Genomic DNA, 25,575 nt, shown 5'->3' with positions numbered 1-25,575 from the left:
GGGGGACAAACTCCATATTAATGCCCATGATTTTGGAATGAGATGTTCGACGAGCAGGTTTCCACATACTTTTGGTCATGTACCTTGTCCAGCACTATGGACAGATTCAATAACATGAGACATGCATGGATCCATGGAAGATGTAGTGATCACAGCCAGAACAGTGTAGTTTTGAATCTGTTAAATAGAACAGAGGCCATTTTAGTACTATCAATTCATCATAAATACATCGGTATGATTCACAGACTGCCTCTTTGCACTGAAACCAAATACACATCTAAATATTTCTCCAAAGTGATAGTATAAAAAAACCTGAGGCATATCTTACATGCGAAGAGTTTATTTATGAATAATCTGCAATGTTATACAACACTAGCACACTCTGACTGTATGTATGCTCCTTTTTAATGATCATAACATGAATACAGACAAACATGTGGCTCCAAAAACAGAGTTCCCTTTTTACAATACTCAAAAAAATACCTTGCTTTCATTTTAAATACGTGGCGTACATTGTTGGAAATAAAATATGCATTATATGAAATAGAACAGCTGCTTATTGGGTAGACTATAGTACCAAATGCGATTCTATGCAAATTACCTCTCTCTCCATAACACCTTCTTACGAATTACATGCAATAACAAAAAGAAAATGGATGCCTGTATGCACGTACAAAAAAAGCTGTACAGACTTTGTATGAAAATAGAAAACATCACAGCAAGATATGCAACGATAGTATCTATGTTACAAATAGCTTGCAGTACAAAAGGTCTATGAGAATGACCATTTAACGATAGTCCACCTGGAACCTAGCCTAGAGTTACAGAGCAAAGGGTTGGTCGTGTCAACCATAGAATTACAATGATTAGAAGTAGAATCATACTTAGAATTTCAATCATTCTAATTCGATGGTGTCAACATTATCCTGTGCTTGATATCAGGGCTACTGTATCACAAACTCAAAGCTCAAACTGACTTCCTGCTTTACGCAACATCCATCCGTACCGCATAAATTCAATCCCGGGGTAAAGATAATAGCAGTATGTTTGTAGCAAGCGGGGAAAAATAACATATTGAAGTCTTTATACATGGAAACCTGTTTTGGTTCAGGATTAGACTTAGATCTTTCAACAAGTACTGGTTGATGACACACACGGCCTTACATATAGTCTAATGTGATATGCAAGCCAGTTATTTGAGCAACAACATAAAGGTGTATAACAATTACAATTAAATCCTTAGTGAAGAGCATGTAAACATATGAATTGCTATGCTTTGCCAGCTTACAAGGCGTTTGATATGTTGAACGTTTACATCTATCAGGTTAATGAATTAACATTTTATATATCAAAGATATAGTTTTGATTTCCATAACATACATTTCATTATTATTGCCAAAATAACACAAAATGGTCTTATCCATATACAATTAAAGATGAATTACAACATGTCCAGTTGAAATAAGAAAATGAGCTTAGCCATTAAAGTACACATACTGTATGTGTTAAACATAAAGAAACATTTGGTACGCCTCAAAATGGCAGCATATCCCCTATATCCCTCCAACTCAACTCTGGACCTTGAAGCCAGTTCCGCTGCATTGTTTCATTGTTCCCTTCTAATCAGGGACTGATTTACACCTGGGACACCAGGTGGGTGCAATTAATAATTAGGTAGAACAGAAGAACAGCCGGCTGCTGACCTCATAGGGTAAGAGTTGAGTACCCCTGCCCTACATAGTCCACTCATTTTGACTAGGGTCAATAGGGCTCTGGTCAAAAAGCAGTGCACTATGGCATAGGGTGCTATTTGGGACTCGCCCTACCACAGAAACAGAAGTGTGTACAAGGCACACTGAGATCCTTACATGTCTATCTATTGTTCCTTGCAAAAAAAAAGCACTTTTGGAAAAAATGTGATATATTCACGTGATATCTCAAAAATTGATTTATGTGAGCAAATGAAACTGCACGGTTAAATATAAACCTCTTTTACATTTGAAAATATACTTAAAATATACTTTTTTTTTGTACAGTATGAGGATTGATTAACAAAAATAAATACATTTTGCGAAATGAAATGCCGCTGCGATTGCTGATGCTGAAAGAACAAAATCTGACCCCTGACACAGTCCTGTCACAGTCCTGACACAGTCCTGACACAGTCCTGACACACCATGGCACTAGAAATGAAAGCAAACGGTCCTCGCATTCACCCGAGGAACCCCTCCAACGGTGAACCACCAGCGACTCACAGACAGTTGACACAGGACCAGTGACGTTAGCTAACAGTGCCACCTCTGGTGCTCTCAGTACCAAATGGTAGAGATTTAACGCAACGATTTGTAATGAGATCAATGTCTTGGGCCCCATCTCAAATGTAGGTGTCTAGGGGGCAGTTTGGGATTGGGCCTTACAGGACACAGGCTCTCTCGGCTGTTCTCTCAAAGCAGCCCCAAGAGAAGCCCTGTGTAACAACAGTATTGCTCTGAGTGACACTTTTGTCAAACACCACAGTGTTTTATATCTAGCCTGATCCCAGATCTGTCTGTGCCGTCATGCCAACTGTCAAACCAATGACCATAGGAGGTGGCAGGACAGCAAAAACAAATCCGGGACCAGGCTATTCTCAATCTGGTCCAGCCTCTTATTGAATTACATTCTCAGACTCACGGCCAAGCCACACACACAATAACAGAAAACAGGAAAGATGTATCCATTGGTAATAACATCTCAAGAGTATAGCTTTCAAAATCTGATTCTTCTTCGACATTTAAGTTCTCAACGCAGGTAAGAAAATATACAGTTCAGCAACAAACCTCACAAAAGTATGTTGGAATAAAACCTTAAACCTCTATAATTATTATTTACATTTGGTGTGTGCATAAGTAACACTGATTGTAATGCGAGACGTTTGTCTTTTTGTGGATTCATCTCATAGTAACGGTTTGTGTTTGAAAAGCAGAAGCACTTCTTTACATTCATATTCCAACATCAGGCCTCTAGGAAGGAACCACAGTGCTGTTGTATTGGGATTTGTGAGACAGTTGATGACAGACATGCAATTCCAAGAAAACCCAGCTAACGTCCCAAATGGCACCCTATTTACTATACAGTGTACTACTTTTTACCAGAGCCCTAAGGGCCCTAGTCAAAAGTAGGACACTAATGACTGGAAGCGTCTGGAAGGAGAGGAGGATGGTGAAGAGGAGGAAGAGGAGGGTAAGTAGAAGTATGTCCAGGTGGTTCTCTTGTTTGGCAGTCGAGAGGCCATTGGAGCACCAAGAGTCAGACAGACATTATAGACTGTTGCTGTTGCGTAAACAATGCTTGTACTGGTGAAAAGGGCGCACAGTGGTTGGAGGGGGGGGGGGGGGGGTCATGGGGTGAGATGAAGTTTGTGTCCTAATTCCCTATCTAGTGCACTACTTTTGGCCAGGGCCGATAGAGTTCTGGTCAAAAGAAGTGCACTATATAGGGAATAGGGTGCTATTTGGGAGACACACAAAGGCATTGACTGAAAAGTTTACGGACGGATGGGCGGACGGAGCGGTGACCAAAGCCAATTCCCCCAGATGTCCAAGGTATTGATAGAGGTCGAGGTTACACTCTCTCCACTCGACTAGGATCATAGGAGTCTGAGGAGTAAAAGAACGGACACCAATCACAATCCAGTCAGAGATTCACGATGATGATTCCATTAGCTAAAAGGTTCATTCATACACAGTAATGAGAACACAGGGAAATCCAAGTCTGGGTGCCAGTCTGTTTGTGCAATCATGCCAACTCTTGGTCACTCATTGCAATGCCAATCTGGCAAGAACACAAACAGATCTGGGACCAGGCTAGGAAAATCCATCTTACTTAAAACAACTTGTTTCAGTGAGTCACAGTGGTCTCGGAGGATTCCCAGCTCACACACACACACACCCTTCCATCGACACCCGCTAAACCAACCCAATAAACAGTTCTATCATACAGCTGGAATAATCATTTCTGGAGTGGTTTTATGGCTGGGTTCTCCCACAGTTCTGCTATAAAAACACCTTATTGTCCACTTAGGTCAAACTGCCATTTAACCAGCCAGAGCAAAGGTTGCATCCCTACTAGTTCATCTGAGAATGTTCTTAGTGTGTTTTCCAGCAGTATTAGTCTTTAGAATGTATTAAAACCAAGTCTAAATTAAACTTCTATCACTCATATGCTAGGATAACAGCTCCCTCTTGTGGCACACATGCCAAAACAAATCTCCCTTCCACTAATGAACGAGGCTGAAGGAAATGCACATCTTTCAAGATCAAACAAAATATATTTACCTGTGCCTATTGTACAATGACGTATTTAATGCACTTTGAACTGTAGTATGAAAAGTGTTTTAAAATGGTTCTTATTTAAGGCATGCATGTGTCCATGTTCCTACCGTACCCGAGAGCATCTCGCCGTCCTCTAGGGTGGGAGAGGAGCCACAGGAAGACACACTGAAGCTCAGGGGGAGGGTGATCTCTCTCTTGGTCACCGTGCCGCTACGAGGTTTAGGGATGGGCTTGGGGAGGAGAGGAGGTTTCATAGGTCTGGAGACCGGCTCTGGCCTAACCTCCTGTTGGACATCTGGTTTCTCACTCCTCTCCGCCTCCTGCCACTCTCTTTTCTCATCAGGCTCTACCACCTCATCCTTCTCTACCTCCTGCCCCTCTCTTGTCTTCCCCTCTCTTTTCGTCTTTGGCTCTTTCTCCTCATCCTTCTTCCCCTTGATTTTGACTTCCTCTTTCTCCTCCTCCTGCACGACATCTGGCTCATCTTCTATCTCTTTCCCCTCCGCCTTGGACTCCATCCTCAACTCCTCCATCTCCCCCCCCTCTCTCTTCTCCTCTGCCTGCCTCATCCCTTCCCCTGGGTTTGCGTCGTTCTCTCGCTCTGACTCTACCACTACCCCGGTCTCTTGTTCTGGTTCTGCCTCTCCTGAACTCCTGACACGGATGCAGGAGACGGAGAATGGCTCATCCATGTGGACCATGCTCTCCGTGCAGCCAGGTGATATGGAGGAGGGGGACGAGGAGAGCCTGGGGGAGGCACCACCACTACCGTGTCCCTTCTTTCCTTGCCTCTCCCCACCCCCTCCCACACTCAGCACGCTGAGGGCCAGCTCCTCGTCTCGGGTCATGGGCAGAGACAGGGGCAGACTACTGGGAGGGAACTCCGGTAGCTCCAGCACCATGGAGGGGTGGCTCTGGCTCTCTCCACCTCCTCCAGCATGTCTGTCTTCATATACTGATAGGCTGTCATCCTTACTGGGTCCTCCTCCTTTCTCCTCTCCAAAGGTAACCACGGAAACCTCTACCTCCATCACTTCTTCGTACTGTCTTCTCACATGCTTTGTCTCCGTGTCTCTGTCCGGACTGTGCTCCTGGGTTTCTTCTTTGTGTTGTCTCTGATTCTCTGGGTTGTCTCTATGCTCCTGCTCCTCCTCTTTCTGTTCAACCAGGCCCAGTGATTCCACAGCCTGTGCTCCTTCTGGATGGAGTTCTGGTGTCTCTTCCCCAGTCTTTGTGTCATATTGGTTCTGCTGCTCTCTGTAAGGGCTGTGTGCCTGCGTTTCACCTATGCCAGTCTCTCCTTCCTCCTCGCTCTCCTCCACCACCCCCTGCAGTGACTCCTCCTCTCTCTCCTGGACCCGGCTCTGCAGTGAATCCGGGGCTACGTCTATCCCCAGTATCCTGGCTGCTCTCTGCTCCATCGTCTCGTTCTCAGGGATCCCCTTGGCACACTTCACCTCATATAGATTACTCAGGTCCTCCGTGGGCCTGGTGTTCGCCTTCTCCTTGATCAGCAGGGTCTCCAGGTGTCGATCTGCCAACGTCGCCTCATTACGCCAACTCAGAGGATCGGAGCTGACGCTGTATCTGTAGTCGCCATCCTTGAAGGCGATCGCTGCCTCCCGGGTCAGCCTGCCGGGTCGTGGTGACCCCCGCAACCCTTCACCTCTTGGCGACCCGCTGTTCTCACTCCGTGCCCTGCGGATGTTCAGATTGGGCTCATGGCCTCTGAATCTGGGTGGCACGACGGGCACATTATCCGGCTTTACCTTCCTCTCCTCTTCCACTACTTTAGTGGAGCCCAGCTCGTCCTTATTACTTCCCTCACGGATGTGCGCAACCTCAACCTGGCTGCTTTTGGCTAGAGATGGTTTCTCTCCGCTCTCCCATAATATCTGTACGTTGTGACATAGTTCCTCGTGGTCTAACGATGTGAGCGGTGTGAATGTGGGGCCACAGTGCTGGTCCTGCTCTCCGAGACTCCCAGGGGCCTCAGTGTAGACGGTGAGCCCCACGTCCCTCAGTAGAGACTCCTTGGCGACGTCCTGCTCCTGCCTGTAGGTAAGCCTGGGGTCATAGGTTTCCCTGTGGTCACTCTGTTCATTGTGGAGTTTGTAGTCTCTGAAACCAGTTGGCACCAGGTCCTCTCTCAGTGGTCTGGGGATGCTGGTCCTGTTCTGGGGCTGGGGCCTGGAGAAGGCACTCCTCACCTCCCTATATTCTGGGTCTATAGAGGAACCAGGGCCCCAGCTGTCTAGTCTGGGCCTGATGGTAGGGACGTTGTTGTTGGGTTTGTTATTCAGGCGCTGGTCTGGAAGGCTAACTGTCTCCCGCTCAGAATCTAGAGGGGGAGGGGCTATGGGCTGATGTTGATGTTGTGTGTCTTCTCCGCTCAGCTCCATGATGTTCCTGTACACCTCATCCAGGTCATCTATACACTGGTCCACACTGGGTCTCCTGGGCTGGACCTTCTGGATCTGGTCTAGTTCTACGCCTGCAGCCTTGTTGAAACACTCCAGCTCCTCGATGGCGTCCCACGGCCGCCGGCTCACCGGCTTCAGCAGGAACTGACCAAACGCCACCTGGCCCTGGCTGTTAGCGTTGACATCGTCTGGGGGTTTGGTAGTGGTGTTGGAGGTGGTGGTAGTAGCACCAGTCTTTCTGGATGTGGAGGTATGTTGGTCTCTCTCCTCCCCAGATCCAGAGGGTGGAGGCTGGGGTGGGAGTGATGGAAGTGACAGGGGCTGGGCCGGGCTGATACTGAGGCGGGAGAAGGCGCTGTTGCTGGACGGGTGGAGGTTCTTCTGGCCTTTCATGGGGTAGCCCACGCCGTAGGAGGCGGACACAGAGCTGCAGTCGGGGCCCACGCCGCTGTCTGTGGTTGTGTCTGAGGCCGGGTGGCCTGGCTCCTGACCCCCCTGTCCTCCAGGTGGACCGGACCCCCCTGTACACCCAGGACCCTTCACGGGGGAGCTGGTCTGGGTTTCCTGGTTCCTGTATTGGTCCCCGGGCCAGGAGCCGGCATAGCACAGCTCCTTGTCAGCACTGGCCTGGAGTGACCAGGCGTCTACTATCTCCTTCCTCAGAGGACCCTTCCTGGTGCTTCTCATAGAACTGAAGCTGCTGGTGTGGGAGGGGGGTTTGAGACCCATGTCTGATAACGACTTGCTACGGAGGCTTTGGCTGTTGTCTGATTGGACCACAGTGTTTTGGTTGTCTTCTGTGGCGAAGACGCTCACGATTGGCAGACTACTTGGCAGACTGTCAGGCATCTTCTCATTATTGTTCTGGTCTGCTGTGGAGACTGAGTCTTTATTGGTTTGTTGTTGCTGCATGTGGATGGGGACAGACACCAGGCAGAATATGGTCTCACTGTGAGACTTCCTCTTAGAGTTTCTGTTGTTGTGGTCTACCCCCGAGTCTGCTGGAACTATCTTCTTCACCTGCGTGATGGTTGTTTCCGAGAATCCTTGGTCTGAGCTGGAGCTAAGAAGCACCGATGAGGCCGGGGTGGGGGGCTGGAAGGCAGAGAAACCACCTAGGTTGTTTTTGGGATTATACCTGTTACAGTTTTGGTCAGTTGCTGCTGGGAAGTTATCTAGTGAGTCAGTCTCTTTGTGCAAATCGCTGTGCTGCTGCTTCCACCGGTTATTCTTATTGTCATAGTCGCTAGTAGACTTCGGCGTTGTCGGACTGGCTGGATCTGACGTGCTGGCAAGTGTCGGCGGGGCCCCCGTGGAGGCGAGGGACAGGAAGGCACTGTCATCAGACGAATGGTCTGACACGGTGACACTGGGAAGCTCAGAGGATGTGGAGTTACGGATGTGGCGAATGTTGTCGGGGTCCGTCATGGAGTTACCTCCGCCGCCTAGAGACGAGCTTCCTCCCCCAGAATTTTGTCGGACACGTGGGTCGTGGACGTACTGGATGCCAGGACCCAGACCCGGCTGGTGCTGCTGCTCGCTGTAGCCAGGGTAGAGCTGCTTCCGGTGGGGCATGCTCCTCTCTCGGAGGGGCTCTCTCTGAGGCTCCGGCCAGGACCCTCCTCCACCGGTGTGTCTGCTACCGAACCAGGGGTCCGGGGTCCCACGCATCTGTTGCTGCTGGAACACCTGGTGGTACCTGATAATAACAAAGTATTTAACATCTACATTGTATATTACATTAATGTTCATTTGGTCATTTAGCAGATGGTTCTTAACAACAGAAAATTATCCAAGTGCTTCAAAAGCAAAGTAAACAAGTAATATAAAAAATCACAAGTAAGGCTACAACAAGTTGCTACAACAACCATTACCTGTAGTTCACTGGGACCTCTCCATAGCCCCTGTGACCTCCATGGCCCCCTCTCATAAGCGGAGCTCTCTTGGGGGGATACGATGGGGGAGGGATATAACCCGGAGGATCCGTGCCGGACCCTCCATCTTGTGAATAATAGTCCAGCCTGGGGTCACCCATCCTGGGGTGGGGGAGGGGGGTTCTGTCCCTGGCCTGGGGCTGTGGAGTTGATGCTGCTGCTGGGTCTCCTGACAGCGTCTCAGAACTCCCCCGGGTCTGCTGGTGCACCTCGTAGGACGGAGGCCGCAGGGGACGGCTGAACCGGGTCTTTGGTACCAGAGAGGCCTGGCTAAGCTGGCTGGCCATACTAGCCTGACTGGATGGTCTGCTGTCATTCTCAGACCACCTGTCCCTGTCCCCTGTCCCAGCCTGGTTGTGGTTATATCTGTTGTAAGGGTCGTGATGGGGCCCTGGATGGCCGTTGACCTTCCTGTACACGTCCTGCCCAGACCCAACAGACCCAGACATGGCCACGTATTGCAGGCTGTCCGGCGGCAGCATTCGGGGCAGAGACTGGGACTTCCCTTTGTTCCTGGGCCCCATTACAACCACAGCGCCATCGGGTGTCCGGAGGTGGCGCTGCTGCAGTTGCTGTTGCTCCTGAGCCCGAGCCCAACTGTCGCCCTCACTGTCCGAGAGCTGGCGGGCGAAGCTGACCACGGCGGGTCGCCACTCGTCCGTGCCCAGGCTCTGACACTTCCTCTCCACGGCAGCCGTCGTCCACTGCTGCAGCGCTGCCTCTCTCTGCTTGGAGCGGGACTGGGCCTGGGACTGGACTGCCCAACGCTGCCTCTCACGCTGCTGCCGCTGATCCTCTGGGGGCACCTAGACAGACAGAGGACAACAATGGAAAGCAGTCTTTGTATAGGTCTCAAACGACAACCTAGTCCCTATGTAGTGCCATACCTTTGATCCAGGGCCTATGGGGAATAGGGTGCCATTTGGAACACGCATTATTGTGTCATCCTCAGTGGTTTTACTTATCATTACACTATGTCTTTTAAAAAGGTCAAAAAAACGAATCACAGATTTAAATCACCTCCTGTCTCTGCGGCTGCTGCACCCCCTCTGACCTATAGCCTCCTCCTCGAGGTTCTCTGAAGTCAGCGTAATCCAGGAGAACACTGAAGTCCTGGCCTCTCCTCCTCCAGTAGGACACGTCTCGGTGGCCCCTGGACTCTGAATACACCCCTCTGGGCCCCTCACAGAACCTAGAACACAGAGAAGACAACACAGTATTAGAACACCGTATAAGAACCTAAAACACAAAGAACGCAGACTATTAGAGACTAGAGCACTCATACAGTGCCGTCAGAAAGTGTTCAGACCTCTTGACCTTTTCCACATTGTTACTTTACAGCCTTATTTTAAAATGTATTAAATTGTTTCCCCCACCCTCATCAATCTACAGACTATACCCCATAATGACAAAGCAAAAACAGGTTTTTAGAAATGTTTGCTAAATTATTCAAAATAAATAACTGAAATATGGCATTTACAGCATCGAGTCTTCTTGGGTTTGACGCTACAAGCTTGGCACACCTGTATTTGGGGAGTTTATACCATTCTTCTCTGCAGATCCTCTCAAGCTCTGTCAGGTTGGATGGGGTGCGTTGCTGCACAGTTATTTTCAGGTCTCTCCAGAGATGTTAAGGACATTCAGAGAAGCCAGAAGCTTGTCCGGAAGCCACTCCTGCATTGTCTTGCCTGTGTGCTTAAGGTCATTGTCCTGTTTGAAAGTGAACCTTCACCCCAGTCTGAGGTCCTGAGCAGGTTTTCATCAAGGAGCTCTCTGTACTTTGCTCCGTTCGTCTTTGCCTTGACCCTGACTAGTCTCCCAGTCCATGCTGCTGAAAAACATCCCGACAGCATGATGCTGCCACCACCATGCTTCACCGTAGGGATGGTGCCAGGTTTCCTCAGATGTGACGCTTGGCATTCAGACCAAAGAGTTCAATCTTGGTTTTATCAGACCAGAGAATCTTGTTTCTCATGGTCTGAGAGACCTTTAGGTGCCATTTGGCAAACTCCAAGCAGGCTATCATGTGGCTTTTACTGAGGAGCACTGTCTGTCTGGCCACTCTACCATCAAAGTCTGATTGATTGGTGGAGAGCTGCAGAGATGGTTGTCCTTCTGGAAGGTTCTCCCATCTCTACAGAGGAACTCTAGAGCTCTGTCAGAGTGACCATCAGGTTCTTGGCCCTTCTCCCCCGATTGCTCAGTTTGGCCGGGCGGCCAGCTCTAGGAAGAGTCTTCCATTTAAGAACGATGGAGGCCACTGTGTTCTTGGGGACCGTCAATGCTGCAGAAATGTTTTGGTACCCTTCCCCAGATCTGTGCCTCGACACAATCCTGTTTCGGAGCTCTACGGACAATTCCTTCGAGCACATGGCTTGATTTTTGCTCAGACTTGCACTGTCAACTGTGGGATCTTATATTAGACAACTTGTTTTTGCTTTGTCATGTGTATATTGCTGAATATATATAAATAAATAAATATATAAATAATACATTTTTGAATAAGGCTGTAACATAACAAAATATGGATAAAGTCAAGGGGTCTGAATACTTTCCGAAGGCACTGTAACCCAGTATTAGAACGAGGAACACAAAGAACACAGTATTAGAACCTAGAATACAGAGTATAAGAACCCAGAACACACTATTAGAACACACAGTAGTTGAACCTAGAACACACAGTAATAGAACACACAGAAATAGAGCCTAGAAACCTAGAACACACACAGGAAACATCAGGAATAACTTTACAGCAAGATGTCATTGAGGCCCTCTTCCACTGGAGGGAGTCAGAACACTACTGGTAGAGGAATAGAGACATCAGTGGTCTGTCTCTCCCCATCTCTAAAGGCTAATGTAGAATGGAAGGGTTGCTGCTGTGTGACCATTAGAGATACACACGCATAATGCAAGCCAACTCCCAGTCTCTGGATAGGATATAGGCCTAGTTACAGCTATTTCTGGATATTCCTACTGTACATGCAAACAAACATGACATGTGTGCACCCTACGGTCTGAGAGAAGCTGATTCTCCATGCTTTTTTCATGTTCTGTCAGGGTAGTCAGCCGTGAGAATTAAGATCCACTCCATCCCATATCTTATATTACAGCCTACTTAGTCAATAGTAAGTGGATAGCATCTGCACCTCCTAGTGGAAAGATGAGGTATATTCCATATTTACCTTCAACAACTAAGCTAAAAACACCCCAGCAACAACCATTGTAAAAAGTGTCACGTATATGATTTTAATGCTTACATTTTCTAATCAAATGCGCTGTTTGCACTTGAGGCAAGGTTAGGCTATGCAGGTTGAATTATATAAGCCTAATATAATCAATGTTACCATTGTGTAATATTCAAGGTCAAATCCCTGTTCTATGAGCAAATATCAAAAACAAAAAATATAAAAATATATACATATAAAAAATAAAAATCTACATTTACTGAAATAGTATATAATTGAGTGTCATTGGGTACTGATATCATAGAATTACATAGAGAATGAATTCCACTACAGAGCTATACAATACACAAACCTCCAGCGCTGCTACTGCAACTAGGCTACTCAAGCTGAAAGGACAGACGAAAGGATGAGTGTCTCTGTAAAAATCCTACATTTTAACACCAAGGGACATTCCCCCGGAAAGGTTGCCATTGCATAACACCTTAACTGAACTAAGAATAGCAGGCAGCATCTCTTCTCCATATTTAAATACTGCGTGCATTATTAATGTTGAATGCGTTATATAAGGAAGGTTCTATGTGAAGCGATGGAGAGAGGGGCTATCGATAGCCTACTACTGATCGGGCTTTTAAAACAGGCAGACGTCCCTATCTGTCTCCATGCGTCCCAAATGGCATCCTATTCCCTATATGGGTCATTCTACAGAAGTGGTGCAAATTGGGGGTTGGAAAAAAATGAACATTTGTATCCTGTTTTTCCCAAACTTTCAGCACACGTCTTCCAACATATGTCAGGTAGACATACAGTTGAAGTCGGGAGTTTACATACACCTTAGCCAAATACATTTAAGTTTTTCACAATTCCTGACATTTAATCCTGGTAAAAAAATTCCCTGTTTTAGGTCAGTTAGGATCACCACCTTATTTTAAGAATGTGAAATGTCAGAATGATAGTAGAAAGAATGATTTATTTCAGCTTTTATTTCTTTCATCACATTCCCAGTGGGTCAGAAGTTTACATACACTCAATTAGTATTTGGTAGCATTGCCTCTAAATTGTTTAACTTGGGTCAAACGTTTTGGGTAGCCTTCCACAAGCTTCCCACAATAAGATGGGTCAATTTTGGCCCATTCCTCCTGACAGAGCTGGTGTAACTGAGTCAGGTTTGTAGGCCTTCTTGCTTGAACACGCTTTTCAGTTCTGCCCACAAATTTGCTATAGGATTGAGGTCAGGACTTTGTGATGGCCACTCCAATACCTTGACATTGTTGTCTTTAAGCCCTTTTACCATAACTTTGGAAGTATGCTTGGGTTCATTGTCCATTTGGAAGACCCATTCGCGACTAAGCTTTAACTTCCTGATTGATGTCTTGAGATGTTGCTTCAATATATCCACAACATTTTCCTTCTCATGATGCCATCTATTTTGTGAAGTGCACCAGTCCCTCCTGCAGTAAAGCATCCCCACAACATGATGCTGCCACCCCCGTGCATAACGGTTGGGATAGTGTTCTTCAGCTTGCAAGCCTCCCCCTATTTGCTCCAAACATAACAATGGTAATTATGGCCAAACAGTTCTATTTTTGTTTCATCAGACCAGAGTACGATCTTTGTCCCCATGTGCAGTTGCAAACCGTAGTCTGGCTTTTGTATGGCGGTTTTGGAGCACTGCCTTCTTCCTTGCTGAGTGGCCTTGCAGGTTATGTCGATATAGGACTTGTTTTACTGTGGATATAGATACTTTTGTACCCGTTTCCTCCAGCATCTTCACAAGGTCCTTTGCTGTTGTTCTGGGATTTATTTGCACTTTTTGCACCAAAGTACGTTCATCTCTAGGAGACAGAAAGCGTCTCCTTCCTGAGCGGAATGACGGCTGCGTGGTCCCATGGTGTTTATACTTGCGTACTATTGTTTGTACAGATGAACATGGTACCTTCAGGTGTTTGGAACTTGCTCCCAAGGATGAACCAAACTTGTGTTTTTTTCCTGATGTCTTGGCTGATTTCTTTAGATTTGCCCATGATGTCAAGCAAAGAGGCACTGAGTTTGAAGGTAGGCCTTGAAATACGTCCACAGGTACACCTCCAATTGACTCAAATGATGTCAATTAGCCTATCAGAAGCTTCTAAAGCCATGGCATCATTTTCTGGAATTTTCCAAGCTGTTTAAAGGCAGTCAACTTAGTGTATGTAAACTTCTGACCCACTGGGATTGTGATACAGTGAATTATAATTATAAAATTACTTGTGTCATGCACAAAGTCGATGTCCTAACCGACTTGCAAAAACTATAGTTTGTTAACAAGAAATTTGTGGAGTGGTTGTAAAACGAGTTTTAATGACTCCAACCTAAGTGTATGTAAACCTCCGACTGTACATACTATTCACACACATTTGTTTGCATTGCATATTTGAAATACTTAGCTGAATTCCTTACCATCCCATTAAATTGGCCAGGTCCAAAACATACTGATAATGTTTCAGTAAAGGGAGAATCATGCACAGTATTGATCCTTTTGATTAACCTTCTATTACAGATACATTTTAGAAATTGCATTTGCATACCAAATTAACAAAATGGTAAAAACATGATTTAACCTGATTTTCTAAACCTTCAAATTGAAATTTAGAGAAATATCATCTCTATTGTTCTCTGTAAAATGTTCAATGTTGATTGTATATATTTAAAACTTGTTGATTGATTGATTTACTTATGCATCTAATTAAATATGTTGTTGGATGCTTAAATTGTCAATTTACCTATCTTTATTTTGGAAAAATAACATCCGTTTCGGTGTAAATCATACAGATAAATGGAGGACTTATTTTAGTATAGATATTGCCATTCAGGGCTTCCACCATTTAAAAGTAAGCTGGGTGGAGATTCCTATGGGTTGGGAGTGATCAGATCAGCCAATGATCAGAGAGCATTGTCTTCTTCAAATTGGGTCGCCTATGGTTTGTAAACCAAAGACTAAGGTAATATCCTAGAGCCAAGACCAAGAGTCCATGGGCCCTTTCTTCAATTGTAAGAAACTCAAGTAAACTTGAGTAAAGTACAGTACAATATATTACAGTACAGTAAGTACGTTTTTTTTGTGGGGGGTGTTTTACCCCCTTTTTCTCCCCAATTTTCAATCTTGTCTCATCGCTGCAACTCCCCAAAGGGATTGGTAGAAGAGAAGGTGGAGTCATGCGTCCTCCGAAACATGACCCGCCTAACTGCGCTCCTTAACAACCGCCAGCTTCACCCGGAAGCCAGCCGCACCAATGTGTAGGAGGAAACACTGTTCAACTGGCGACCAGGGTCACCCCGCAGACTCCCGGCCCGCCACAAAGAGTGGCTAGAGCGCGATGAGCCAAGTAAAGCCCCACCAGCCAAACCCTCCGTTAATCCGGACGACGCTGGGCCAATTGTGTGCCGTCCTGGGACTCCCGGCCACGGCCGGTTGTGGCACAGGCCAGAAATGAACCCGGGTCTGTAGTAACACTTCTAGCACTGCGCCACTCGGGAGGCCCCAGACGTCTATGTTTTGACCAAATAGATGTAAATGTTTGGGCTCTTGGAGGGTTGGAGCCCCCCTGCTAGCTATGCAACTTAATGCACTACACTTTTTCCTGAAGTGTGCACTTGTCCACTACCCACATGGTGGTCCTCTGTAGCTCAGTTGGTAGAGCATGGCGCATGCAACTTTATAATGGAGATAGCCTCAATGGCGCGGTCTGTGCTGTCACAGACACCATAATGGCACAGATACAAAGATGAGACCTCTATATATCTCTATGGTGTCAATTGTTACGGCTGGGACAATTTTGGTCTGGACACAAATAACATATGGCTGGCTATCTTTCATTTGGACAGATGTACATCCCAGCAAATATACAGTGGGGCAAAAAAGTATTTAGTCAGCCACCAATTGTGCAAGTTCTCCCACTTAAAAAGATGAGAGAGGCCTGTAATTTTCATCATAGGTACACTTCAACTATGACAGACAAATCACATTGTAGAATTTTTTATGAATTTATTTTCAAATTATGGTGGAAAATAAGTATTTGGTCACCTACAAACAAGCAAGATTTCTGTCTCTCACAGACCTATAACTTCTTTAATTAAGAGGCTCCTCTGTCCTCCACTCATTACCTGCATTAATGGCACCTGTTTGAACTTGTTATCAGTATAAAAGACACCTGTCCACAACCTCAAACAGTCACCCTCCAAACTCCACTATGGCCAAGACCAAAGAGCTGTCAAAGGACACCAGAAACAAAATTGTAGACCTGCACCAGGCTGGGAAGACTGAATCTGCAATAGGTAAGCAGCTTGGTTTGAAGAAATCAACTGTGGGAGCAATTATTAGGAAATGGAAGACATATAAGACCACTGATAATCTCCCTCGATCTGGGGCTCCACGCAAGATCTCACCCCGTGGGGTCAAAATGATCACAAGAACGGTGAGCAAAAATCCCAGAACCACACGGGGGGACCTAGTGAATGACCTGCAGAGAGCTGGGACCAAAGTAACAAAGCCTACCATCAGTAACACACTACGCCGCCAGGGACTCAAATCCTGCAGTGCCAGACGTGTCACCCTGCTTAAGCCAGTACATGTCCAGGCCCGTCTGAAGTTTGCTAGAGAGCATTTGGATGATCCAGAAGAAGATTGGGAGAATGTCATATGGTCAGATGAAACCAAAATATAACTTTTTGGTAAAAACTAAACTCGTCGTGTTTGGAGGACAAAGAATGCAGAGTTGCATCCAAAGAACACCATACCTACTGTGAAGCATGGGGGTGGAAACATCATGCTTTGGGGCTGTTTTTCTGCAAAGGGACCAGGATGACTGATCCGTGTAAAGGAAAGAATGATTGGGGCCATGTATCGTGAGATTTTGAGTGAAAACCTTCCATCAGCAAGGGCATTGAAGATGAAACGTGGCTGGGTCTTTCAGCATGACAATGATCCCAAACACACCGCCCGGTCAACGAAGTGGCTTCGTAAGAAGCATTTAAAGGTCCTGGAGTGGCCTAGCCAGTCTCCAGATCTCAACCCCATAGAAAATCTTTGGAGGGAGATCAAAGTCCGTTTTGCCCAGCAACAGCCCCAAAACATCACTGCTCTAGAGGAGATCTGCATGGAGGAATGGGCCAAAATACCAGCAACAGTGTGTGAAAACCTTGTGAAGACTTACAGAAAACGTTTGACCTCTGTCATTGCCAACAAAGGGTATATAACAAAGTATTGAGATAAACTTTTGTTATTGACCAAATACTTATTTTCCACCATAATTTGCAAATAAATTCATTAAAAATCCTATAATGTGATTTTCTGGATTTTTTTATCGCAATTTGTCTGTCATAGTTGACGTGTACCTATGATGAAGATTACAGGCCTCTCTTATCTTTTTAAGTGGGAGAACTTGCACAATTGGTGGCTGACTAAATACTTTTTTGCCCCACTGTATTAGTCCCAAATCCTACTTTACATATCAAATAAATCAAATCAAATTTATTTATATAGCCCTTCGTACATCAGCTGATATCTCAAAGTGCTGTACAGAAACCCAGCCTAAAACCCCAAACAGCAAACAATGCAGGTGTAAAAGCATATTTCTTGATACAGTGCCTTGCGAAAGTATTCGGCCCCCTTGAACTTTGCGACATTTTGCCACATTTCAGGGTTCAAACATAAAGATATAAAACTGTATTTTTTTGTGAAGAATCAACAACAAGTGGGACACAATCATGAAGTGGAACGACATTTATTGGATATTTCAAATCAAAAACTGAAAAATTGGGCGTGCAAAATTATTCAGCCCCTTTACTTTCAGTGCAGCAAACTCTCTCCAGAAGTTCAGTGAGGATCTCTGAATGATCCAATGTTGACCTAAATGACTAATGATGATAAATACAATCCACCTGTGTGTAATCAAGTCTCCGTATAAATGCACCTGCACTGTGATAGTCTCAGAGGTCCGTTAAAAGCGCAGAGAGCGTCATGAAGAACAAGGAACACACCAGGCAGGTCCGAGATACTTTTGTGAAGAAGTTTAAAGCCGGATTTGGATACAAAAAGATTTCCCAAGCTTTAAACATCCCAAGGAGCACTGTGCAAGCGATAATATTGAAATGGAAGGAGTATCAGACCACTGCAAATCTACCAAGACCTGGCCGTCCCTCTAAACTTTCAGCTCATACAAGGAGAAGACTGATCAGAGATGCAGCCAAGAGGCCCATGATCACTCTGGATGAACTGCAGAGATCTACAGCTGAGGTGGGAGACTCTGTCCATAGGACAACAATCAGTCGTATATTGCACAAATCTGGCCTTTATGGAAGAGTGGCAAGAAGAAAGCCATTTCTTAAAGATATCCATAAAAAGTGTCATTTAAAGTTTGCCACAAGCCACCTGGGAGACACACCAAACATGTGGAAGAAGGTGCTCTGGTCAGATGAAACCAAAATTGAACTTTTTGGCAACAATGCAAAACGTTATGTTTGGCGAAAAAGCAACACAGCTCATCACACTGAACACACCATCCCCACTGTCAAACATGGTGGTGGCAGCATCATGGTTTGGGCCTGTTTTTCTTCAGCAGGGACAGGGAAGATGGTTAAAACTGATGGGAAGATGGATGGAGCCAAATACAGGACCATTCTGGAAGAAAACCTGATGGAGTCTGCAAAAGACCTGAGACTGGGACGGAGATTTGTCTTCCAACAAGACAATGATCCAAAACATAAAGCAAAATCTACAATGGAATGGTTCAAAAAATAAACATATCCAGGTGTTAGAATGGCCAAGTCAAAGTCCAGACCTGAATCCAATCGAGAATCTGTGGAAAGAACTGAAAACTGCTGTTCACAAATGCTCTCCATCCAACCTCACTGAGCTCGAGCTGTTTTGCAAGGAGGAATGGGAAAAAATTTCAGTCTCTCGATGTGCAAAACTGATAGAGACATACCCCAAGCGACTTACAGCTGTAATCGCAGCAAAAGGTGGCGCTACAAAGTATTAACTTAAGGGGGCTGAATAATTTTGCACGCCCAATATTTCAGTTTTTGATTTGTTAAAAAAGTTTGAAATATCCAATAAATGTCGTTCCACTTCATGATTGTGTCCCACTTGTTGTTGATTCTTCACAAAAAAATACAGTTTTATATCTTTATGTTTGAAGCCTGAAATGTGGCAAAAGGTCGCAAAGTTCAAGGGGGCCGAATACTTTCGCAAGGCACTGTATATTAGATGTTCGGTAGTGACACTTCTTAAAAATACATGAAGATTTACCAACTTGCTTACTCATTTTTTCCAAAATATCTGCAGGCTACTCACCATGTGGCTATTCTGGAGAGGGGTGCAATCCCATCACCTGGTGATATGTGTAGGGGTGTGGCTTAAGGTACATTAATGCTACAGTCTTTTAATGTGCGTGTTACGGTAGGACAGCATTTTTTTGAGAGATTTTTTACAAAATATATCAATATTTTTAAATGTAATAATAGAAGAACTGAAGGCCTAGTGAAAGGTTGCTGGATCAAATCCCCGAGCTGCCAAGGTCAAAATCTGTCTTTCTGCCCCTGAACAAGGCAGTTAACGCACTGTTCCTAGGCCGTCATTGTAAATAAGAATTTGTTCTTAACTTAACTTGCCTAGTTAAATAAAGGTAAAATAAAAAACAGTGCACTTCCTTAGTGCACTATAAAGGAATAGAGTGCCATTTGGGATGTAAAATCTGTCTGCAGAACTGGGCATGCTCAGACGGATGTTGGCGCTGGGGTCTATCATCAGCAGTAGTAGCAGCAGTTCTAGTCTGTTTACAACACAACTGTCCCATGTGGCAGATTAAGACTCCAGAACACATTACCCCAACTCCCTGTCTACTGGCTTTATCGGAAAGGGAGGGAGGGAAAGATAAAAAGAAAGGGAGAAATAGAGAGGTGAGAGAGAGGGAGAGAATCTGTGGTGCAGCATCCCAATGCAGAACTCCTATACTGACTGACTCCACCTTTGCATGACTATGTACCAAACAAGATTCCTGCAACAGACCAACTGTATGATTAACAACATGCAAGCGAGAGATGTCAAGATTGCATGCAACGATAAAAAAAATGGAAAAACTAGCATTCCAAAAGATTAAGTAGACCGACTCACCCGCTATCTGTCGTGAGAGAATCGCCCAAGGAGTGGGTGTCACCTTGGTTACCGCTGTCGGCTTCCCTCCTCTGTGGTTGGCTGTTCCTGTCCCTCCATGCATTGTCAGTGTGACTCGAGGAGTAGCTTTTGGTTGGGGCTGGTGGCTGGGGCTTCCTGCAGTTATTGTTGCCGAACACATATACCCCCGGCGCAGAGTCTATCTCATACCCGTTCACCGTGCCGTGACCACCACCAGACCGGCTCTCTAAGATCTCCTGGCGACAGGAGGAAGGGTCGCCGTAACGCTTGTTATCGTAGGAGGACGGGGGGGTGGGGGAGACGGCAGTGGGGGCGGTAGAGGTGTTTTGGGGCAGCTTGTATCCATGAGAGATAAGCAGGTCCTCCACGCTGTACATGGTCGCATTTGTTTTGCTGGTGTTGTTTTTGAAAGAGGGGCGGGTGGGTGGGGGGTAGCGTCACTCAGACCTGGTTGCTAGACGCAGCGAAAGGAGCCCGAGCACAGCTGCACAGCTGACTGGCCATCACTGGGAAAACAGGAGAGAAAGAGAGATAGATAAAGAGCAGGGGGTGTTAAAACAATTATCCCTCTGTCTCCATATCATTCTCTTTAGAGTACTGCCCAACTGGACGGAGAAGAGGGGAGAAGCGAGAACAAAACCCCCCGTTTCAAAGCCTCCGCTCCCTCCACCACAAACCAACCGCTCTGTCTGCCTCCCTCTCCTCTCCTTCCCTCTCCTCTCCTCTGCCCGACAACAGGACGCCCCTCTCCTCTCCCCATTCTTTCCCCGTCCTCTCCTCTCCTCCCCTTCTCTGCTCTCCTCTCTGCCCCACAACAGGAGTCTCTCCATCTCAGTCCGAGACAGAGGTCTGATACTAAGCCCACCACATGCAGACAGCGGGAGAGGAAAATCACCAGCGCTAGTTAGAGCAACCCAAAATATCCTTATTATCAATAGTAATAACGGTGCTAGTGACACATATCATGTAATAACTATGTAATAATACCTGAACTGTAGAACTGTAGCCCTGAGGCAGCGGCTGGTTGGCTAGCCCATGTTTGGTAAATCAGCGGTGGGGATTGGGAGGGTAGTCAGTGTTGCAGTGGATCTTGATGTAACAGGCTAAGCGGTGCTCCCCTCATCTTGTGTTACTCAGCTTGCCTGCACCACCAGGACTGTGTGTGTGTGTGTGTGTTCCAGCCTCTTTCCACATCCAAATCCTAATCTGGGGCGTAGCTATAATAATCACCCACCCAGCCAGCCAGGCATACAGCTCCAGAACACCCTGAGGATATTCCTGAATCCTGGGCATATGCCTGAAAGCCCCTGGGTAATATGAGTGGATTATACTCTGCCTGTATTGTAGTGACCTGTTAGTGATGTTTACAGCAGCGTACCACTGGACAGATGCTAACGCTAGTCTCCGTGTCACTGTATACCAAACAAGAGTTAGCCTAGTTCAATGGTTCCCCATTTAGGGTATGTGTACCCTTGGGTGTACTTGGGCTATCCACAGGGGGTACTTGGGAAGACTTATAAAACCATAGGCTTGCTGGTAAAATGCACATGAGAGGATACTTTGTATGTCCAAACAGAGCTAAATGTGAGTCGGGGTACAGTAACCAAAAAAGATTAGGAATCACTGGCCTAGTTTATACCAACACCTTCTGGGATTATACTTAAAGCAGAGATAGGAGGACGAGCCTGTGGTAGTCTAGAGTAAATCACAGTGTTTCAATAAATAATATTCTACAAAGTATTGTACATAGACCAGAGGCTGTATGAATCAAGCATCTCAGGTGCTAATCTAGGATTTACACCCCCCCCCCCCCCCCCGCAGGCTAATCTTATTCATTGTGATCTAAACAACTGATCCTAAATCAGCACTGCCACTCTGAGATGCTTTTGGAATGCAGTTCCAGACTGGAGACGTCTTGTAGCGGTGTTGCGTTGCTCTATTGCCTTGCCTGCCGTCCACCACCTTAGTCGTGGTACTACCTAGGTGACTAACGGTCTCTCTAGGAGCGTGAAACACTGCCCGCTCTCTTTGTATGACCAGCCCACTAATACGATTATCTTTCCCATGTACAACTTTAAACCTGTTAGTATTGGGGGATTGACTGTTGGCTCAGTGTTACTTTCTCCTGTTTAACTGTTGCCAACTGCATTTTGGTGGAGCATTTTCTTTCAGGCACATTTCTGTTGGAGTAGATATTTGGGAACATTGCACAAAATAAATACTGGATTTGATTACTGATGAATTAGCGCACTGTCAAACTCAGATTCAACTGCAAACTTGTTTTCACAATCTTGAACCCAAAATGATGCAAAGTCTCAATTAGATAGGCCTATACGCCAAATGTATCCAAGCCATGCCAGATGTGACACTATGTGCAAACCACATTTGAACTGCAAACCCCATTCCATCTCTGCTAATGCAACTGGTAAAACAAAGAGTTCAACAGTTCAGGCAACCTAGGATAGCGTTGTCCTGTGACATTTCTCCCATTTCTAGCAGCAACAAGTGAAACGTTACACCATCCCGGACCCTGGTCTACACAGAGGCTGCTATTCCCTACGTTGTGCTTTTCCAATGAGACAGCGGGCCGCCAGTGTTTCATGTTAATGTTCGCTCTCGTGTTATTATATCACGACACTAAAGACTCGTGGCCTGCAGAATCAACAACCTGCATCATTTGAGACTGTTGCTTTGTTAGTCGGTGTTAAAGTTCACAGTTAGCCATTGTTATGTAAATGCCAGCTGAAAAGTACCCAGGACCTTGCCTTGGCTCCAAGTCAGAGTAGGTCTGCGGGAACCATGGCCCAGTAAGACACGGGTGCTGGCCCGTGTAGATGGAAACAGAGCCTTTTGGGTGAAACACTGGAGTAAATCATCAACACATTCATTATGTTCTTCTATCCTCGTGGGGACCTCAAATTCATTTCCATTCAAAATCCTATTTCCCTAACCATAAGCCTTACCATAACCATAACCCAATCCTTAAACCTTACTCCTAACCATAAACTTAACCACTAACCCCTTACCCTAACCATAACCCCTAAGCTTAAAATAGCCGTTGTCCTCATGGGGTCGTGGGAAATGTCCCCATGAGGGAGAATTTTCCTTGTTTTAACTTTAGGTCCCCACAAGGATAGAAGAACCAACCCACAGACAGACACTCACACGTGTAATTCGGCAATGTCATAATATAATCAAAACTGATTATGATCCATAACATATGCTGCCCGATGTAAGACATATTTAAACCCACAATCCTAATTCATGTCAGTCAGTAATCATCTCTAAATGGGCCTTATCTTCACCATCACCAGTCAACATCAGGATAAGTATTTCCCTTTTCCCCTCTGTTCGTGACCCTCCTGGCTCCCAATCCCCCTTAGCCCCCCCCCCCCCCCCCCCCCCCCTCCTGCCCTAGCGTCCAACGGCGAGCTCAGTTTAAATATCACTAATTCTCTTACGCAATGGAATTACCATTTGATATCAAATAAAACTCCTGATTCAGGCAACAGCAGCAGCCCCGGACAGCAACAACGGCCCACTTTCATTCCCTCTTTTCCTAACACCACAACAACAACATTTGAGTTTTGTTAACAATACGTGCGTTGTGTTAGCTACTGACTTAGATCTTTAATGATCCTGGCAAGGAAACACTTCTACTGTTGTTGCTGCTGCTGCGGATTCTTGAAAAGTGCAGATCTGGTACTTTTTAATGATTTGACTCTGTCAAAATGAAATTAATGATCTTCTTTATGGATATCATGGAGGCCTAGCTAAGCTAAAAATAAGCTAAACCATATGCAGACCAGATCTGGCATTTCACAGCACTGTACTCTCTCTCACACTATGTAGCCTAAAGAAAATGAATGTCGCCTAACACTCATTGACATTTCTTCAATCACAACCACTTGGTAGGCTAAATTAGATAACAAATACTAGATAGAGTCCAAATAATAAATCAGCGTGTTTTCTGGTTTGACTGGTTTGTAATGAAATACAGTGCATTTGGAAAGTATTCAGACCTCTTGACTTTTTCAACATTTTGTTACATTGCAGGCTGATTCTAAAATGGATTAAATTGTTTTTCCCCCCTCATCAATCAACACACAATACCCCATAATGACAAAGCGAAAACAGGTTTTTAGAAATGTTTGCAAATGTATAACCCCCCCCCCGCAAATATCACTGTTAAATAAGTATTCAGACCCTCTACTCAGTACTTTGTTGAAGCATCCCAGACAGCGATTACAACCTTGAGTCTTCTTGGGTATGATGCTACAAGCTTGGCACACCTGTATTTGGGGAGTTTCTCCCATTTTTCTCTGCAGATCCTCTTAAGCTCCATCAGGTTGGATGGGGAGCGTCGCTGCACAGCTATTTTCAGGTCTCTCCAAAGATGTTCGATCAGGTTCAAGTCCGGGCTCTGGCTGGGCCACTCAAGGACATTCAGTGACTTGTCCCGATGCCACTCCTACGTTGTCTTGGCTGTGGACTAAGGGTCGTTGTCCTGTTGGAAGTTGAACCTTCGTTCCAGTCTGAGGTCCTAAAGGATCCTCAAGGATCTCTCTGTACATTGCTCCGTTCATCTTTCCCTCGATCCTGACTAGTCTCCCTGCCGCTGAAAAACATCCCCTAAGCATGATGCTGCCACCACCATTTAAAAATTTTTTTTTTTTTTTTTTTTTTAACTAGGCAAGTCAGTTAAGAACAAATTCTTATTTTCAAAGACGGCCTAGGAACAGTGGGTTAACTGCCTGTTCAGGGGCAGAATGACAGATTTGTACCTTGTCAGCTCGGGGGTTTGAACTTGCAACCTTCCGGTTACTAATCCAATACTCTAACCACTAGGCTACCCTGCCGCCCCCACCATGCTTTAGGGATGGAGCCAGGTTTCCTCCAGACGTGATGCTTGGCATTCCGGCCAAAGAGTTCAATCTTGGTTTTATCAGACCAGAGAATCTTGTTTCTCATGGTCTGAGATTCTTTAGGTGCCTTTTGGCAAACTCCCATCTATTAGGTGAAATACCAGTGTGTCATCACAGCAGAAAGATTTGCGAACTGTTGCCACAAGAAAATGGCAACCAGTGAAGAATTGACACCATTGTAAATACAACCCATATTTATGTTTTTTTATTTTCCATTTTGTACTTTAACTATTTGCACAACGTTGCAACACTGTATATAGCCACAATATGACATTTGAAATGTCTCTTTTACTTTGGAACATTTGTGAGTATAATATTTACTGCTGCCGCCACCATGCTTCACCGTAGAGATGGTGCCAGGTTTCCTCCAGATGTGATGCTTGTCATTCAGGCCAAAGAGTTCAATCTTGGTTTCATCAGACCAGAGAATCTTGTTTCTCATGGTCTGAGAGTCTTTAGGTTCCTTTTGGCAAACTCCAGGCAGGCTGTCATGTGCCTTTTACTGAGGAGTGGCTTCCGTCTGGCCACTTTACCATAAAGGCCTTATTGGTGGAGTGCTGCAGAGACGGTTGTCCTTCTGGAAGGTTCTCCCATCTCCACAGAGGAATTCTGGAGCTCTGTCAGA

The 25,575-nt window shown here is 45.6% G+C and overlaps 1 protein-coding gene across 2 annotated transcripts in view; it reads right to left on the bottom strand.

The window, feature by feature from the left end:
* Positions 1-324: 324 nt before the first annotated feature.
* The window catches only part of LOC115105105 (uncharacterized), a 36,632-nt gene continuing 11,381 nt past the window's right edge, over positions 325-25,575 (bottom strand). For both annotated transcript variants that reach the window (XM_029626711.2, XM_029626712.2), the window contains 5 exons: positions 20,005-20,531; positions 9,691-9,862; positions 8,611-9,476; positions 4,426-8,435; positions 325-3,638 (listed from right to left, as the gene is read on the bottom strand). In XM_029626711.2, the coding sequence (XP_029482571.1) occupies positions 3,604-3,638; positions 4,426-8,435; positions 8,611-9,476; positions 9,691-9,862; positions 20,005-20,402 (5,481 nt within the window). In that variant the 5' untranslated portion in view covers positions 20,403-20,531 and the 3' untranslated portion in view covers positions 325-3,603. The remainder of the gene's footprint in view (positions 3,639-4,425; positions 8,436-8,610; positions 9,477-9,690; positions 9,863-20,004; positions 20,532-25,575) is intronic.

This window comes from Oncorhynchus nerka, linkage group LG22 (assembly GCF_034236695.1).
Source record: "Oncorhynchus nerka isolate Pitt River linkage group LG22, Oner_Uvic_2.0, whole genome shotgun sequence".
Classification (NCBI taxonomy): Eukaryota; Metazoa; Chordata; class Actinopteri; order Salmoniformes; family Salmonidae; genus Oncorhynchus; species Oncorhynchus nerka.
This window is presented reverse-complemented; position numbering and strand designations above follow the sequence as displayed.